At 45.2% G+C, this 19,956-nt stretch overlaps 1 protein-coding gene across 4 annotated transcripts in view; it reads right to left on the bottom strand.

Moving 5' to 3' along the window:
* Window positions 1-19,956, bottom strand: part of KIAA1549L (KIAA1549 like) — a 288,955-nt gene that overhangs the window by 92,328 nt on the left and 176,671 nt on the right. For all 4 annotated transcript variants that reach the window (XM_064365044.1, XM_012452311.2, XM_064365043.1 and 1 more), the window contains 4 exons: window positions 18,382-18,544; window positions 16,653-16,712; window positions 10,162-10,313; window positions 4,956-5,127 (listed from right to left, as the gene is read on the bottom strand). In XM_064365044.1, coding sequence (XP_064221114.1) covers window positions 4,956-5,127; window positions 10,162-10,313; window positions 16,653-16,712; window positions 18,382-18,544 — 547 coding nt within the window. The remainder of the gene's footprint in view (window positions 1-4,955; window positions 5,128-10,161; window positions 10,314-16,652; window positions 16,713-18,381; window positions 18,545-19,956) is intronic.

Raw genomic sequence — 19,956 nt, forward strand, 5'->3', positions numbered from 1 at the left:
CCCTCTTCTTCACTGGCCTTATCTTCATCCTCATCCGCTCCAGGGGTGGATATATTTCCCAGAGGACATCCTCTTGCTTTCCTCTTCATCCACTAGCTACGTTCCTTCCCCAAGCATTCACATTTTCCCCAGGATTTTAATTCTAATCTCTATCCACAGATTTCTCAGTCTATAGTGTTACCTTAAATCTTTCTCTGGAGGTCTAGGCTTGAATTCCCAACACCTTTCCTAACCTCTATAGGATATCTATCCTATTAGCACCCTTGATATGCCATCAGCACCCCCAATATCCTATCAGCACTCCATCGGTATCCCAGCAACACCCTACAATATCCCACTGGCAGCCCCGTGATATGTGTCATTATCCCCTTAAACTCAGCACAGCTCAATCAATTACCTTCTGCCTTCTATAATGCCTCCCCTCTCCAGTCCCCTTTCCATCTCCATCAGTTGCACCCTCTTCTCTGTATCATATGGGTTCTCAACCTTCAAATCTCCTTTCCTTTTCATTCCTCTCCTAAAGTCCTCCAACGTCACCGATAAAGGAAAGATTCAGCCGCCAGTTACGTGTTTAACAAGTGCCCCGGGACTGCACCAAGCCCTTTCTAGGCAATAATTATCTCTTTTAATCTCCTAGGTAGCTCTATTAGGGAGGTGTTTTTCACATTACCATTTTACAGATGGGGAAAATGATGGTCAGAGAGGCTAATTAACCTGACCCCAAGTTCCATAACTAGAAAATAGAAGAGCAGGGCCTGGGCCTGGATTACCTTATATCAAAGGCTCTTCTCTCGACTGCTATGGTGTCTCCTAATCACATGCCTCCCTCGGCACCTAGCAGAGGCATCTGGTGAAGGGCAGCTCCTTTGCCTTCACAAGAATAGAACCAGGAAGGAACGGAAGCCAGATCTTCCAAGATGAGTGAGATGCAGTACCTGCTTTTAAAGAGCTCATGAGGGAGAGAGACAGAAAACAACTGTTACAGCCCAATGTGAGGCAGGCAATGGGAGCTCCTGACTAAGGGAGATGAAGGGCTGTGCCTTGGGGGCCAGGGAAGGCTTCAAGGAAGAGGGACCCTGCAGGATGAAACCCCCTGCATGGCCTTAGATATGAAGGAGAGAAATGCAGGCCACATAGCTGGACATGCAGCCTAGGACCAGGCTATGAAGATTCCTGAACGCTTGCTGAGTGCACCTGCTGTGAAGACAGGAGTTTGGATTTTATTCTGTTAATGACAGGGAGCCAGCAAGTATTTTTTTAAAGTGGAGTCAATGTAAGATCAGAATCCATGTTTTATTACAATGACTCTAATTACAGTGTGGAAGGCACATTAACGGGAGGGTGAGTCATTTGGGAAGCTACTGCCATGGTCCAAGTGGGAGAGAATGATGGCATGGAGAAAAGGAAATGGATTTGTGAGTGACTGTGGAAGGGAACTGAGAGGACTGAGTGGATTTGAAGGACACAAAGGAGTGAGGTTAGAAGGGTCAGAGGTGGCAGCCTTGGAGACTGGCAGAACAGGGTTTGAATCTCGGCTCTCTGAGTGACAGCTGAGCCTCCAGGCCATCCCTCACCTCCCAGACTCTCATTCCCAAAATGCTCCATGAGTCTAATCTGATAGGATCGCTCTCTCGTGTCCTGGCCCCTGACCCCATCCACTGCTCCCTATCAACTGCCACCAGCAAAGTCCCTTAGCCTCAACAGGTTCTCCTGACACTCCATTCACCTGGGCTCTCCATGAAGCCAGCTCTCCTTCTCATGCCCGTCACAAGTGCCTCAAGGCCTGGGGTAGCCTTGAGGAGTGAAAGAAGAGAATCTTGGCTAAACATATCATTTTGGGAATAAGAGTACAGAGAGTGACTGTCACAGAACTGTCACAGAAATGACAGGCCAAAGTAGCAGATGGCGGGAACAGAAGAAGTGTTAGGAAGGAATACTGAGCCAGATGCATAAATCTCCCAGGAGTGATGGGGACCTCTTGGGGCCCTGAGGTGACTGCAGCGACGAAGGGGAGCTTCAAAGGAACAGGGATTGAAAAAAAGAGAAGGGGCGTGGACACAGCCGAGAGGGCTAAGGAGAAGCAGAGCCCTGCCTGCCAGTCTTCCAGCACTTCCTGGGCAGTTTGCTCTGCCATTCTCTGTGTGTATTACCACACCCCAGTTCAAATCCACCCTACACACCTTGATCTCAGCTGCCAACTTCACTTCACTATGCCCAAGAGAGCAGAAACAATCAGAGACAGCGTCCGCAAGCTTCTATACCATGTGCCCCTGTACTCCACTTTCCCCTCATTAAAAAGGATCGGCTGTCCCTGCAGACCCCTCCACCTGTGCACCAGGTCCCACTGCCTCATTCATTTATAGAGTTTGCACCTACCATTCCTGCCTCTCTCTTCTGCGTGGTCAGCTTCTCCCTCTCCATTATAGCAACCCTTCAATATTCAAGCACACGCCAATTCTACCGTTCTAGCTTTTGTTCGGGTTAATGACTGAGACACCATAGAGCCCCTCCAACAATGGTCCCCGATTTCCTCCCCTTTGCTCTCACTACTTCCCCACCTTGTTCTTCTTCTCAGCCCCTCTGGTTACAAAACCACTCCTGCTAAGGTCACAACCTCCAATCCCCTTTATCTCTACCCCATCACGCTCTGCCTCTCAGGAATACAAATCAACACAGTAGCGCGCTCCCTTCTTCCCGTGAGATCTGCTGTCCTTGCTTGCTTTCTGAACCCCAGGCTCTCCTCCCATCTCCCCGGCTGCTCCTGGTCAGTGTCCTTTGCTCACTCTTGCTCGTCCCACATGAGTAATTCCCCAGGGCTTAGTTTCTCCCTTTTCTCTCTAGCTAAACCCACCTGGTTATTCTCACCTATTTCCTTAGCTCTAAATGTCACCTATATGTTGATGGCTCCTGAGTTTATGTCTTCCGAGATCCATGTGGATGTCTAGTAGACATCTCACACCTAAGATGTCTACAGTGAAACTTTCAGTTCCATCTCCCAGTTTCCATTCCAACCTCAACTTTTCCTCTTCCACCTGCACTTCCATATCTCAACAAACGGCACCACAACCAAAGCTCACGCCAGCACCTAGGAGTCACCCTTGATTCCTCTGAGCCCTGCCGCCTTCCCCTGCTACACAGAATCACTGTCTTGCGCCATTAGCTCTGTCCCCTGAAATGACCCCAATCTATTCACTTCTCTGAGTGTCCACTTTTAGCACTTTCAGCTCTCGCTTGGGAACCTGCAGTGGTTTTCCCTCCTTTCCTCTACGATTTATTCCCCACCTGGAAAGAAGGAGAAAGAGCTGAGAACAGAACACTCTGAAGTCCATGTAAGAGGATGTGGCAACACAGATGAAGCAAGCTGCTGAGCAAGTGAGGACGGAGTCCACAGGGAGGGAAGGGGAGAGGTGCGAAGGAAGAGAATCTTGGTTAAAAACGTCATTTTGAAAAACAAGATTGCAGAGAGTGACCACTGTCATTCCTAGACAAAGCTGTGTCTATGAGGATGTGCTGGCTGAGCAAGACAACACAAGGTCTGGATTATCACCCTGGAGGCAAAAGTAAACTGGATGAAGGCAAGAGCTGGGCAGGAGAGGAAGACCACGAGCCAGGTGTCAGGAACTTGGGGAGCACGGATATCAGGTAGGAAAGCAAACCCATGGGAGATGACCTTTCCCGCCTTCCATGCTCAGTGTGATGCCAAATACTAACATTTCTACCACCCAGTCTCTCACCCTCATACCCTCTCCCCTTCTCCCACTTCCTTTATAGCTTCTGTTTGGATTCCCAATGCCTGGGACACCATAGAGCCTTCTCACCAGTCCTGCCACACCCTGTCTCCTCCCATCCTAGACACTGCTGACCTAGTTAAGCTTCCTAAAAATGGGCAGTTCCAATGATATTACTCCTAGTTCAGAAATCTTCAACAGCACCCCACTGCTGATCTGAGTGTGTACTATCTCCTTCCCTGTCATTCAAGGCCTCAGTCTCCCGATCAATTACACTTTTCCAATTCCATTAACTCCTCCATGGGTGTTTACACCCCAGGCAATCTGAACTCATTTTTCAAGCATACCTGGTACTTTTCGCCTCCATTCATTTGCTCATGCTGCTCTCTCATTCTCGAGTACGCACCCCTTCTTCTCCCTCTGCTGAAATCTTTGAGTGTCACATAGTCAAGAACACAGGTTCAAAGTCAGACAGATCCGGACTCATATCCTGGCTACCTAAGCACTTGTTCTGTGATGCCAGGCAGGTTATTTCATTTTTCTGAACCTTGGTTTCCTTTCCTGTGGTTCAGATCTGAGTAAACACTGCCCCAATGAGAACAGAAAGTGAGAAAATCTAGGTGAAGTAACTAGCATAGTAGCTGCCACAGGGGAAGGTATTCCAAGAGCGAGCTATTATTCTTAACATCCTTCTTCTGCTCACCCCTTCCAGATGCCCCTTCGAAGCAAACCCTCCCTCTGCTGACCCCGCATCACACACTGCCTTCTTGCAGCACTTTTCTGTGTTACGTGCCATTGCACCTGCATTAACTCTCCCTGATCCCTAAGGGCAGCAGCCAAGTCTCACCCACTTCCATACATCCTCCAGCACTAAGCAACTTCACGTAGAACTCTATAAATGTTTGTTGAATCAAATGATCTCTAAGTCCCCTGGCATACAAAAATAATCTCAGTTGTGATTTTCATAAGCTGTTCACTAGATTATGCTAAAGAGGAAGGGTGGGTAGGACTTGGGGGCAAAGTAATATCATTACCATACTTCCAGTATCCAAAACATATCCCTTATCGTATCAAACAACACAGAAACAAAGCCGATTGATTTACAAACCTTCCGGAATGCAAATATGTTTAGCTCTGAGACCATCACCATAAGTTTGGGGAATCATTTTGATTTTCAGGAAACATTTAATGGCATTAAAAAGACTGAAGAAAAAACCATCCCCTTACGGTCAGCTTGCAGAAGGACAACGTGATGCAGGGTCAAGGCCATCCTTTGGGAGTCAATGGTGCTCAGGATCTTGGCAGCTGCGGTCCCCAGCAAAGGCTTCCCGTTGTACAGGGTGTAGTAAGTCAGCTCCGCTGGGTCCTTCGGGCCTGGCACACGCTGCATCTTCACCATCTTTCAGAAAAAGAGAGATCGGGTGTTTATAGGGCATCTTGTATCGACCCTGCAATCACCCAGGTGATCAGCAGATGTTCCTCTCACGACTGCTGAAGTCTTCTGTGGCTACGCGCCAACCTCTGCATACCTCCCTATATCCAGTCTCTCAAGAAGCCTGCTCTCACTGGAGCAGGAAACTGGGAGGAGAAAAAAGGGTTCGAAAAATATGAACATCTGGAAAGAACAGTTTGTGGTTGGAGAAGAAAACACAGGATAGTGATGTCTCCCAGCATCCACAGAACTCTGGCCTCGTTTGAAAATAGGCCTCTGCATTTAATTCAGGGCATGTTAGGTTATTCTCAAACAAGACTGTTAATTTCAAATATCTGTAATTGCCAGAGAGGGGGAAAAATTAACTTAGACATCTGCAATTCAAAAGATCTCTGATAAAAGCACTACTTAGAAACCCAATGTTCTTTTTCTAAAATACTGGCTGTGCTTTTTTTTTTAACTCTAAAGGTATACATATTCCCTATAGGAAAACTTTCAAATATGTAAAAGCATCAAGAAATAAAGTAAAAACAATCTGTAATCCTTCTATCACAAGCTAATTACTGTTGCCATTATAGAGTATTTCCTTCCATTCTTTGTTTTTTCCCACACAAACCTTTTCCTTATTAGTTTACAAAATTATTTATCATAGTCTATATACAATATCTTGCAATTTTTACTTGCATTTTTAAAGAACCTTAAGTATAACAAAAGCATAAACGTTTATCTTTACATGACATTCTTGTGCATATCTCATAAACTTATTTAAAGAATCCTTTATTGGCCAGGTGTGGTAGCTCATGCTTGTAATCCCAGCACTTTGGGAGGCCCAGGAGGGTGGATCATGAGGTCAGGAGTTCAAGATCAGCCTGGCCAAGATGGTGAAACCCCGTCTCTACTAAAAATACAAAAAATTAGCCAGGCATGGCGGCAGGTACCTGTAATCCCAGCTACTCGGGAGGCTAAGGCAGAGAATTGCTTGAACCCAGGAGGCAGAGGTTGCAGTGAGCCAAGATCATGCCACTGCACTCCAGCCTGGGCAACAGAGTGAGACTCCATCTCAAAAAAAAAAAAAAAAAAGAATCCTTTGCATTAAACATTTAGATTGTTCCCAATTTTTTGGCTACTGTAATTAACAACTGATAATAATAAATACTAAAACATAACTTTTACTACCTACCTAGCATTCTACCATATGTGTGCCTGGTAAATTGAACTAAAACCCTTGATTATTGAATATTTAGGTTATCAACTTCTTTGCTGTTATAATTGACAAATCATAAATATTACAATATTTTCCAAAGTTTATATTACAGATTATGAGTTTCACAGGATATTAAAAGATATTACAAAAATGTTGATAGAAACATTGTTTATAATACTAAAAAGACTAAAAATTCACAAGTTGTTAATAACAGATTGGATAATGAGCTATTGCATACTCACACGATGAAATACTATAATGTAGTGGTGAAAATGAATGAACTATGGCTATTTGTATCATTATGGATGAATACAAAAGCCTGATGTTGAGCAAAAGGAACAAATCACAAAATATAAAGTTCAAAATTAAGCAAAACTATAACATGCATGGATGGTAAAATCTATACAAAAAAAATACAGGAATGATTTAATACAAAATTTGGATTCACTCTCAACTCTGAAGGGAGGGAAGGGAGTACAATCAGAGAAATCACATAAATGGTTTTGGGATAAGATAAGGATAATGTTCTTACCCTTTGCGTTGTGGATTATTTTTATCAGCATCATTTAAACTCTGTGTCTTTCTTTTTTTTTTTTTTTTGAGTCAGAGTCTTGTTCTGTCGCCAGGCACCAGGCTGGAGTGCAGTGGCACAACCTTGGCTCACTGCAATCTCCGCCTCCTGGGTTCAAGCAATTCTCCTGCCTCAGCCTCCCGAGTAGCTGGGACTATAGGCACACGCCACAACGCCCAGCTAACTTTTTTATTTTTTAGTAGAGACAGGGTTTCATCATGTTGGCCAGGATGATCTCGATCTCCTGACCTCGTGATCCGTTCGCCTTGGCCTGTGTCTTTCTCATACTGTTTTGTAGGTATGTTATACATAACAATTAGAAAGTAGATATTACTACAACCCAACAGAAAATGGACAAAAGATCTGACCAGACACTTCACAAAGGAAGAAGTCTGAATAACCAATAAACACATAAAAAATGTTCAACAGGGAAATTCAAAGTGAAACCACAAGAGACCACTCTATAGCCACCAGAATGGCTAAAGTAAGAACTGACAACACCAAGTGTTGATGAGGAAGTGAAACAACTGGAACACCTGTCTGTTTGGTGAGTGCAAATGGTGCAACCACTTTGGAGAAAGGTCTGGCAGTTTCCTATAGAACTAATGTACACCAACCCTGTGAACCAGCAATTCCAGCCTATATACCTAAGATGAGTGAAAGCATGTGGCCACCAAAGGACTTGTAGAAGAATGTTCACAGCAGCCTTGTTTAATAGCTACAAACTGGAAAAGCCCAGGTGCACATCAATAGAATGGATAAGCTGTAGTATATTCATACAAGAGAATATTATTCAGCAAAAAAAAAAAAATTTTTTTTGAATGTACTTGAGATAAATTTCTAGGAGTTTGTGATCATCTAAAATGTTCTGGTCTAAATTCCTTACTCTCCCTCCAGAAAAGTCATACCCAATTGCTCTGTTTGAAAGCGCCCTTTTCACTGCATCTTCATCAATATTGGATTGTAGCATTTTACTAATCTTTGGTAGGTGAAAATGGTATCTTGTGGTAGTTAAAACTTGCCTTACTTTGGTTACAAATTAAGTCAAATATTTAAAAATTTTTCGTGGTCATATATGTTTCCTCTTAGGCCTCAATTTTTCAAATATGTCAACTAGAGAAATATCTTTAGATTCTAGACAGTTAAATCTCCACATTCATGAAGATAGCTCATCTTTTAAAATGATCTAAGCCCAGAAGAAAGGCCTCAGGGTAGAACAATATTGTAAGCCATGCAGAGTGAATTTTAGGGGGGAAACCTGGGCATGTTATTCATTTTCCTAGTGGGAAAGGAGGTGCGGAAAGTGTTAGTACAATCCAGTAGGTGAATGACCATTCAATATCTGATCTACAGCCTCTGTAAATTAGGGATTTGCAGAAATAAACCCCCACCTGCTTCCCTCAGACTTTCCAGGCCGCTAAAGGGGCCAAGTGCACTGAGCTCTTAGAAGAAATGAGAGAAAGAACACCTCTCTGAGCCCTTTGGCATGCAAAATGTGTTAGGGTTCTTAGGTTTACAAATAACACCAGGGTTGTAGAGTGGCCCCTTCTCCCTCTTTGGCTGATGCAAATCCCAGTTCCCAGTTATCTGAACACCAGTGCTTTCTTCTTGTCATTTGGAAGAGTGGAAATTATAGAGCTCACATGGAACCTACAAAGGAGAAATCACAAACCTGACATGCAAATTTAACCATCACTTTACCTCGTGATAGTCATCCCAGACCCAAAGACTTTTAGAACCAAAGCAACATCCAATAGGACAAAGGGCCAAATTCACCCAGTGAGAATGGGGGAACCTGGAGTCTCCGTCAGGGGCATGATGATGACTCGTGCAGGGAAGTGTGTTCATTAAGATGGGTTGTCTATACTTTCAAGATTGCCTGGGGACCAGATCTGCACACAGACTATGCTAATGGCTGCAATTTCCTTTAAAATGCTTACTCATAGACAGTGTGATACTATGCATGTGTGCTATGGTTCAGTTACACCCTAGATGTGGTCAATCATCAATCAGGGGTTCACATGCCTGGGGTAGTCTGCTGGATTCCAGTTAGGAAGTCCCAACTCCAGAGACAGCTACCAGGAGGGCTTCTCTGATTTTACATCATGCTCAACAGAGCTTTGTTAATTAGCACAACAAATGTTGGACATGAGTTCTCAGTGGTCACAGTGCAAGTCAAGATAGGCAGACTGGCTAGAATATGCCAGAGAGGCCCCCACTCTCGCAGGAACTGGCTAAAGTATCTAGAGAGGTTTAGAATCTCTCTTCCTGAGGATAGCTACTGCCTTGACTGGGTTCCCTCAGAAGCAGACCCTGAGAAGAGCTGAGTGTTTCCAGTTTATCTGAGAGGTGCAAGGAACTGGCAGGAGGCTGAGGAGGTAATACAGGAATGGGAAGGAGCCTACAAGGGATGTGTCATTAAGCCAGTGATGCAGTGGATGACTAAAGCTTAATTTTATGGGAAAGCTCTGAAAATGATCTAAAACATACATTTCAGAATTCTCCCAGCCAAGAAGCGAGAGAGCCAGGGTATTTATACCCCTATCACTGGTAATTCCCAGGCACTTTCAGCCAACATGGCATGGGCAAAGCAGATTTTGGCATCTCAAAAGCAGCCCTCTGAAAAAGATTCACAGGCTGCCTGTTGGAACTCCAACTGGCATGCACAGAAACGGTAAGGGGATGTGGGATGGACACAACTAGTGTCTGCTACATTCCTCCAGCCTAAATCTCTATATGACCAGGTGTCCACTATAAGCTTGCAAGGGTCTGTTTATTGAAACTGACCACATACAGGTAACAGAATCCTGTCTCTGGAATAATGGTGCATCTGCCATTCAGAGGAATGAAGGTGAGCAGTCTAAAAAGACAGAGACCTGGGATTTCATTGAGCTTACTGAACAAGCTGACGATGAGTCTGTCCTTGCTTACCAAGAACTTTTTGTTTCAAAAATATTGCCTGAGTGTAGATTTTGTACTGAGATTTCCTTTTGTTATAACCCAGTTAGTGACAATGTCTGAGAAGCAGCTAACTCTCACCCTCCTTCATGTTTTTGATGGTTATGACCATCAATTCTCAAAACCTAAGAGCAGCATTAAATGAGCTTAGTCAGTCTGCAGCATGGATGCTCCTCTGTGCACATTGACTTACTTAGTCTCAGGAAGCATATTCCCCCCTCTCCACCCCCCGTTATTAGAAAACCCCAGTGGCTCTGCATACACCCACCTGCACAGTGTAGCTTCCCAGGGTGGTGGCCCGTTTAAACCGCCGGCCTTGCTGCTGGGACATCATGAAGAGCTGGGCCAGGCGCTGCTCCATGACCCGGGCGAAGCTCTGGTTGTGCAGACCCACCAGCGAATTGTCCACGCCCTGCAGCACTGTGGATGCAGAAGGCAGAGGAGAGGCTCAGAAGGCAGGCTGCCTGCCGATTCAGTAAGCACAAGCACCAGTGACCCTGCATAGGCCACCAAGGGCCACTGTGACCTACCTCATGTTGGGGCTTTGCCATCCTTACCTCACTTCATCTTCGTGACAGCCCCATGACAATCATTATCCACATGTTATAGATGCTGAAAAGATTAAGTGACTTGTCTGAGTTCACACAGCTAATAACCAGCAGAGTCAGGGTCCAAACCCAAGCCAGACTGTATAACTCCAGAGCCTGGGCCCTGTTCCTCTGTGAGCTGTGGCATCATTAACACTGTTGTGTTTAACCCAAATGTCACTTAAGATGATGATCAGTGTTACTAAAAGTCCACATGGGAACACGGCAGAGCTGCAGGTGTGGGTAATGGGTATTTTTGCTGGTTTCCACTCAAGGTCTGGCTCAGGACTATTCCTGTTTTATTTTGCCTTCTCAACAGCCTTGCTGAGGAATCTGAGCTCCATCTGCAACTCGATCCTTTATACCTGGGCAGACTACCCTGTTCAGTGCCCTCATCTCTGCCTCCTCTATGGGGTCCTTTGAGTGCCCACCCCAAAGCTACCCAGGCCCCTCAGATGCTCTCTCATTCAAGAAAAGGACAGTTGAATGGAAAGAGTGGGCTGTCTCTTATGGTACTTGTCAGTTCAGGACATCAGGCAAGCCACTGGCCCTCTCTGAGTCCAAGTCCCTCTCTGTCAAAAGGCAATGAGAAAGTATACATCACAGCCCATATAAGCCCAACGAGCTCTAGGGTTTAAATGAGACAGAATATGCAAAGCAGCTTAGAACAGTGCCTGCTGTGAGGAAGAAAAAGGGAACACCCTTCTTCCCCTTCCTTTCTCCACCACTAGGTCTCAACTATACAGTAGTCAACAGGTAAGGCATGAATGACAGTTGCAGCCATGGTGGGTGCAGGGAGGAGGGTTTTCACGGCCACTAGGGATGTTCTAAGACTGCTGTGTTCACTTACTATGAGGGCGACTCCCTTTTTCTGTCTACCCCCAAAGTCCAGTCCTTGTCCACATCCCTTGCGAAACATACTTCACCCTAAACACACAAAGGCTTTCTTCAAACTCAGTCATGCTTAAAATTAAAAATGCTAAAAACAAATCCCATTTTCTTAAAGAGACCAAAACTTGCAAGGGCTGGAAATGAGACTTCTCCTTTAACATAGTTTCTTCTACCAGAGCCCATCCAAGGATCATCGATGCCATCCATTTACCAGGATATGGAAATAGCTTGGAGGTGAAGAACGTGTTGCAGTTATGGCATCCAGTATAACAGGGGGCTACCAGCAGCCAACGCTAATGATCGCATTCCAGACAAGCCCAGATCACTGGCGACAATAGATACAGAGAATGATGTTTAAATATATCAAGCAAGAAAGAAAACCCACAGCTAAGTCTCTGAAATTACTTCTTTGAAGCCATAAATGCCAAATAATCCCCCTGGAGAGTATAAAGCAGCTCTCTCTCTCTAGGGCCCTTGTGAGACACTCCCAGCTCATGCATCAGCCAAATTCCTGCAAATTCATAAAACAAAGACTTGTGCTATTCCCACTGTGTCAGGTCCCAGAGGACCCCCTGGAATCCCTCAGGATACAGTTATCAGACCAAGGAAGGGCTGGCCCACCTCTTCGCCCCAGGCAGAAAAGCCCACATACTTGCTGGTTCAAAGACGGCCCCTCTAGCAAAATGACAGATCAAATAACTTCTAAGTTGTCCTCTCATGACCACTGGCCAAGACTAAGAGAGGGGACACAGGACAGTCAAGAGGTATCATTGGGGATTATTTTATGGGAATCAAAGGCAGACATCAAATAAAGGGAACAGTCAAAAGCCTCCAGGGGACAAAAAAGTTCTGGAAATAGCATTGGCAGTTGTACAATGTTGTGGATATACCTGATGCCACTAAATCGTACACTTAAAAATATTCAAAATGGTAACTTTTATGTTAGGTGTATTTTACAACAAAATTGTTTTCTCTTTTCTTTTGAGACAGGGTCTCTCTCTGTTGCCCAGGCCGGAATGCAGTGGTGGGATCATGGCTCACTGCAGCCTCGACCTCCTGGGCTCAAGCAATCCTCCAGCCTCAGCCTTCAAGTAGCCAGGACTACAGGCATGAACCAGCACATCGGCTATTTTTTTTTTTTTTTGGTAGAGATCAGGTCTTGCTATGTTGCCCAGACTGGTCTCCAACTCCTGGGCTCAAGCAATCCTCCCATCTCAGCCTCCCAAAGTGCTGAGATTACAGGTGTGAGCCACCATACCCAACAAATAAAAATTTTTTTGGAAAAAAAAAAAAAAAAGCCTCCAGGGAAGTGCCAGAGGCTGTGAGAACCTCCCACAGAGTTACAGGAGATCAGCTGGACAATCTCCACGGCTGCATCACCACTTTTTACAAAGAGAATGTGTCCTTCTTAGGGGGCAGCTAGGGAAGAGCTGGAGTTGGAGACAGGGCCCTGAGTTTGCAAACTGGCCTCCCCTTCCTGAGTGTCCTCAGGCAAGTTGCTGAGTTGCTCTACGCCTCAGTTCCTCATCTGAAAACACAGGGATCATAATCTACTACTGATTGTGTCACTGCTAAGAAAAGATAATTCAATAAAAAATCCTTCTAGCCTGGTGCTATCATAAGGCCCTTGAGGAAAGGCCAATAAATGGTAGCTGCTATTGTTAACAACGTGCCCCTTCTTTGCTAAACACATCCTTACCAGAGGAAGAAAATACCTGCAAAGCATGGAAAGGGGTCCCGGGACATGGCTCCTCCCCCTTCCCCTGAAAAATGTGGCAGGCTCAGGCTCCCTAACCCTCTCTGTCCACCGGGAAGGCAGCAGAAAGGGGTGTGCACCCCTCTCTCTCACAGAGACACAGAAACCACAGAACCACAGAAGCTCAGATCTGGCACAGATGACCAGGAAGACAGCAGCTCCCTAGCACATCAGCCAGGGCCCTGGCCCCCCAGCCTTGCCCACCACTGACTCAGCTTAGAGGAGTTGGGCACATCCCCAGCTGGGTTCAAAGGAGCTTTGTCCGGAAGATTCAATGACTTTCACATTACTGTTCTCTTACTCATTCTTTATTCACAATCACACTGGGCTCTACAATTCAAGAGATTGGGCCAGGTTCAGACTTCTGTACTCAGGCTAAATTGTCTTATTTGTGGTTGTATCCTACATATTTAGCACTGAAAGAATCTTAATACTCGGCAAATACTTCTCCCTCCTCCTACAAAAGGAGAATGTGAAGTCCATGTGGCCCGAGTGGCTTGCTCAAGGACATGCTAGGTTAGAAAATGGCAGAGGTGAGACCAGAAGAAATTCTTCCTTTGCTGGGTCTGGGATATTTTGCCTCTGGTGGGTGAAATAAAGGCAGATGGATAAGCCTGAAATCAGCTCTCCCCTCTGTCTGGTGGCAAAATTGAATCTGCACATTTCTATCTTGCCTCATATATACAAACCTCACTGCAGGACCCCTGAGTGGCAGGGTAGCCCCTGAGTTCTCTGTAAAGACAGACTTCAGGAGTCACCTTAAGCCAATGATTTTCCATCAAGAAGGGACCTACCCTCTGAAACAGGAGAAGTATGTACAGTTTGCAAAAATCTATTTAATATAAGTTTAGTTGGAAAACAGATGAAAACGTGTCAGGCTTTTATAATACAAACTACAGAAGAGAGAGATGGCTCCAAATCCTCTTGGCTGTTAGAAATCAGCAGAAGACAGAAAGCCTGTGATGCATGTCCAGGATTAAAGGCTGAATGAAGCTATATTCATCTCTTAGGTCCCCATCCGCTACCCTTTTGGTAAATTATGGGGTAGTTTGGTTGGTGACTACCTAGGGCTTCAGAAGGTGGTCAGGGGTCAAAGAGAAGGCAGGATGATCACCCTGAGACCTGGTTCCAGCCCCTCCCAAGCCCTAACCAACTGATCCAGCTGGCCCTAAACACGGTGATGGAAGCCGCTGTTTATTCCGAACACAAACAGCAATAACAAATAAGGGTTTCACAAGTGAGTAGGCAGAGAACTAAATATGAGGAGAGTCCTGAAAACAAGACCCAGCATGGAGCTTTTGATTAAGGTTATGTCACCAAAATAGAGGCAGGGCAGGACACGGGTAGATGAGGAAAGGATGACACAAGAGGTTAAGGACCACCTGTGGCGAAGGGTGGATGTGTTATTTCACGTAAACCTTAAAGTTCATAGAAGGGAGGAATAGCTCTACATTAAAAAACACCATTCCTTGTGGAGGAAACGTGATTTTGTAAATGTTACATAAGCCACTAGCTCCAAAAATGTGTTGCTGGGTTAGCACTGTTTCCCTCTTGGGCATAAACCTTGGTGGGTTGGCTTTTTTGCTTGCTTTCTTAGCAGGTAAAATAATTTCTGCACACCAATGGCTCTGCAGCGGGGGGGAAAGAAATGCACTGTTCTGCAGTTTAGAAGAGTTCTCGAGTAGGCTTCATCCAGCAGGGCTGTGCAGTCCTTAGTATTTTAGGCAACAGCCCATCTGCTGCTTGTTTGGGACAAGGAGTGAGAGAGGGGATGGGAGAGGACAGAAGGAAGGTTTGGGACCAGGCTGCTTACCCAAGCACATCTTCTAGGACTTGCAGGATCTTCCTCCATCCTGTTACAGGCCAACCTGTGTCCCGCCCAAATTCCAATTCCTTTTTTTTTGAGACATGGTCTCACTTTGTTGGCCAGGCTGGAGTGCAGTGGCACGCTCTTGGCTCACCACAACCTCTTTCTCCTGGTTTCAAATGATTCTCCTGCCTCAAGCTCCCAAGGAGCTGGGTTACAGGCACCCACCACCACGCTGGGCTAATATTTTTTTTGTATTTTTAGTAGAGATGGGGTTACACCATGTTGGTCAGGCTGCTCTCAAACTTCTGACCTCAAGCAATCCACCCTCCTTAGCCTCCCAAAGTTCAGGGATTACAGGCGTGAGAGCCACCACACCTGGTCTGTCCCCCTAAATTCCTATGTTGAAGCCCTAACCCCCAAGTACCTCAGAATGTGACTGTATTTGGAGATTGGTCCTTTTAAGAAGTAATAAAGTTAGGCTGGGTATGGTGGCTCACACCTGTAATCCCAGCACTTTGGTAGGCCAAGGTGGGCAGATTGCCTGTGGTCAGGAGTTCGAGAACAGCCTGGTCAACATGGTGAAACTCCATCTCTATTAAAAATACAAAAAAAAATTAGCTAGGTATGGTGGTGCTTGCCTGTAATCCCAACCACTTGGGAGGCTGAGGCAGGAGAATCACTTGAACCCAGGAGGTGGAGGTTGCAATGAACTGAGACCACACCAATGCACTCCAGCCTGAGCCCCAGGAACAACTCCATCTCAAAAAAAAAAAAAAAAGAGGTAATGAAGTTAAAATTAGGTCATATTGGGGGGCCCTAATTCAATATGATTGGTGTCCTTGAAAGAAGAGGAGATTGGGATACAGACAGACCCAGAGGAAGGGACACATGAAGATGCAGCAGGAAGATGATTATCTAAACCAAGGAGAGAGGTCTCCGAAGATGGCGATCAGACATCTAGTCTCGAGGATTGACAGCAGATAAACGCCTGTTGTTGAAGCCCCCGGTCTGTGGCACTCCATTATGGCAGTGCCAACAGACTCATATACTTCTCCTGTTCCTCTCCTTCCTGGCTAGGCTGGTCACTTTTCCTCCTACAAACATCTGCTCTTCAGCACTCAATCCTTGTTTCTCCAATTCCCAAAACTACTGTCTGGCTTATGAAATACACAAAGAAGAACTTTTTTGCTGTTCCACAAAGCTCCCCTGGAAAATGTCAAGGAACAAAAGAGAAAACGCCACCAGAAGAACCCGCTTCTACTTCCAAACACCCTCACTGTCAGGACATGCCAGGATGAGTGTGGGTGCGTGCCGCGCCAGGGCAGAGAGGCCAGTACACGCCCAGCCTTCCTCTAATTTGAGTTTTGTAGGGTAGTGCAGAAAGGACTTCTGTAAACTGATCACCATTCACAGGGACATGCCCTAAACCTCCTTGGGTTAATGCTGTAACTTCTGATAGAGTCACTTTTTGCAAAGAGGAGGCCACTGAGTGAGGACTTGAAAGCTGTTTTAAATGGTTTAGCTCATATTCATCTCCACTGTGATGTCTTATCTTATCTTACTCCATTCACTTCTGCTCCTGTAGAAGTAACTTCCTGACTTATAAGACAGGAGGAAAGAAAAGTGCCAATCTTATTCCTGAATGGCCTGCAGTTTTAAAAAACATAAAGAAATCTGACAGCATGAAGAGGGGAAATAACAAAGTAAGAGATTACCTGTAATTACCCAATAGTCTCTGGTTGTTTCTGATATGTCCAGGTTGGGATATTCCAGTGCTGAAACAAACAAGAAACACACCTAATTACTTTTACAGGTTCGATTTGTTTAGTTTTATTTATTTATATTTCAGATGGGATCTTGATGTGTTGCCCAGGCTGTTCTTGAACTCCTGGGCTCAAGCGGTCCTTCCGCCTAAGCCTCCTGAGTAGCTGGGACTACAAGCGTGTGTTATGGCACCTGGCTTATTTGAAATTTTGTTAAGGAAAAAATAGCAAGCAGCTAAATCTTGCTTTGTGATTCTTAGGGATTCTAGGACATACGGACCAAAACTATCTCACTGTTTAGAAAACTAAAAGACTCAGTAAAGGGCCAACTTGTAGATGGAGAGTTTTCTAGGATTCGTGAGTTTCTGCCCTTTCAGTTTTTTCATCAAAATCTTCTGTTCAAACAGAACACCTTCTTTATCAAGACTCATAGCAGGAACCTGTCTTTGCTGTAGCGTTCTCTTTAAAAATTATCTGACCATCACTAACATTGTTAGGAATCATTATCTTTTGGATGGATTTTTTCAATGTCAAGGACTTAAGTTTAGTAGCCAAATGCTTGTAACAAAAGGTCCATATTTCTTTACAAGTATGGTGGTTGCTGGAGTTGATACATGCAAAGGGATTGGTACATTGCCTGGCATATGGTTAGTGATCAATAAATCGTAGTTGTTTTCAGAAATAAAAGAATGACGGAAAATCAAGTCTTCACATGCTGATATGTGACATGATGCCATCATTTATGACATCATCTTTTTTCTAAAATCCAGAGTCATCTTTCCTTACTATGTGGACATTTACGCAAGCTTGCCATTAAACAAAGATCCGAAAAAAATTGAGTGGCCGCAGTGTGCTAAGTATATTCATGCACATTATCTTGTTTATTTACAGTAATGAAAACAACTACAGAAAGAAATTATGAGACTATTTTGCTAATATGTATTAAAAAATAAACTTGCCCAGCGATCTTGTGAAATGTAAGAATGTTTAAATTTAGGAGTTCAAATCTTTCCATCCTTTGGCTACCAAATAAACATTTGGATACAAAATGTAGCCTGCTGCATCTTTGAAGTCTATGCCTGTTGCATGTTAATGAGATTATATAACTGAAATGTTAGAGGAAGATGAGGCCACAAGAGGCTCAGGCCACTGTGGGGATCTCAGCAAGTGAAGTCACACTGTGGACTGCAAATGAGTCACAATATGATATATGGAGGCAGGGCTGAGCCCGAAGGTCTGGGAACGTTTGCTGATGGCGTCAGTTGGAGAAAAACCATAGCAACCCAGATTGCGCAGAGGACAGCTGCCCTAGCAGGCAGAATTGCAAGCTCAGACGGCAGACTGCTTGGGTTCAAACCTCAGGTCCCACGGCTCACTAGCTATGTGAGAGTGGGTATCTTATGAAACCTCTTGGAACTTCGGTTTTCTCCTCTGCAAAATGGGGCTAATTATGAACCTGTCTTATAGGGCCGTTCTGACGATTAAATGAGATAAGAGAAATGTGAAGGATGAAAGCACCCAGCAAGCGCTTTCTTTGAGGTGCACTAAACTTCATCAATTCAACCTTAATCCATCACATATTTTAGCTGTCACTTTATGATCCTGGCACCATAACTGTTTGCTAAATGGAGAAAGGCCCCAGGGGAAACACTGGGGTCCGCGTCAGCATGGCCATACTCACGTTCAGCAATGGTTAGTGGTGGGTAAGTGAGGTAGAATCCCACCAGCTCAGCCGAGAGCTGGGAGAGGAGGCTGCTGGCGACGGTGCCATTGAGGAACGTGCTCTGATTGCCCACGACGTACACCAAGGTGACTGCCTGGGAGGCGTTGGAGGTGCTCACAACCTGAATCAACACAGGAGAAAAGGGGAGGGAGACAGGCCAAATAAGACCAGGGTCTGTTTCACGGAGGCTATGGGAGGGGGAGGCTAAGCAGGAGTTGAGGGAAGGAATGAAAGGGGTTTGGGGAAACAGCAAGGAAGAGACAAGAGTAACCGTCATCATTTCTGATCGTTTGCTGCACGCCGGGCAGGGTGCTAAGGACACGTCATCTTATTTAAAGTTTGCCACAACCCTAGGAGCTGTAACCAGTGATAACTCCCTTTAACAGGTGAGGAAACTGAGGCCCAGAATGATCAAGGGACACGCCCGAGGTCACACAACTAATAAGGGACAGTCAGGATTCAAACCCAGGTGGTTCAACTCCAGGTCCTTAACCACTGCTATGTGTATCTTAACCTGAGCTAAATAGTCTCAGGTTACTTTTATGACTCTAAAAATATAAAATGTAACATTGGCATGTTACATTTAAGGAGGGCTCAACTGCTCAGACAGAGAAAGCCTGAATCAAATTTTCAGGGAATTTGAAAGTTGAAAGGACCAAGAGCGAACAGAGCTGATCACCAGCCTGGTCATGGGCAGAGCGACAGAACCTAATTAGAAAAGGAATTCAGAGGCTGGGTGCAGTGGCTCACGCCTGCAATCCCAGCACTTTCGGAGGTCAAGGAGGGCGGATCACTTGAAGTTGGAAGTTTGAGACCAGCCTGGCCAACATGGTGAAAACCTGTCTTTACTGAAAAAAACTCAAAAAACAAAAACTAGCCAGGCATGGTCGTGGGTACCTACAGTCCCAGCTACTCAGGAGGCTGAGATAGGAGGATCAATTGAACCTGGGAGGTGGAGGTTGCAGTTAGCTGAGATTGCACCAGTGCACTCCAGCCTGGGAGACAGAGCTTCTGTCTCCAAAACAAAAAAAAAAAAGGAAATCAAAAATATAGAAGATGTTCTTTAGAGAGCAATTACACTTCCTCTTGATCTATTAATTCAATATAGAATGTGTAAAACATCCTATGAGATGACATGGTTTTCTTCTCACATTTTGTCTAAGCCAGTTTTTCAGTTGCTGGAAATGAAGCTTTCTGGGTCAATGTATGAACAAAAATATCCCACAGATGAGATTTGAAAAACATCGTTAGAAGGAAGTTATTCAACTTGGTGAGGCCTTTTTTTGTGAATTTCTGCGCTGGGTGCCTTCCCTTCCCCCTCCAGATGTGCCTGCCGCCCACCCTCTCTACCCTGTCTGGTGCCCCCGGAGACAGACCCTTCTGGAGAACCCCAATGGGCTCCACCGCTTTCAGGAGGATATGGGAGAGAGGGAGGTGGGTGAGGTCAGAGCACTGATGCCCAGGACTCCCTCCTTGCGGGGTCAAAGCTGGCTCCCGTCAGGCAGCTGAACCTCGTACCACCCTGCACTCACC

The sequence above is a fragment of the Aotus nancymaae genome, unplaced genomic scaffold, assembly GCF_030222135.1.
Source record: "Aotus nancymaae isolate 86718 unplaced genomic scaffold, 86718_ANA_hifiasm-v0.15.2.pri h1tg000059l, whole genome shotgun sequence".
In the NCBI taxonomy this organism is placed as follows: Eukaryota; Metazoa; Chordata; class Mammalia; order Primates; family Aotidae; genus Aotus; species Aotus nancymaae.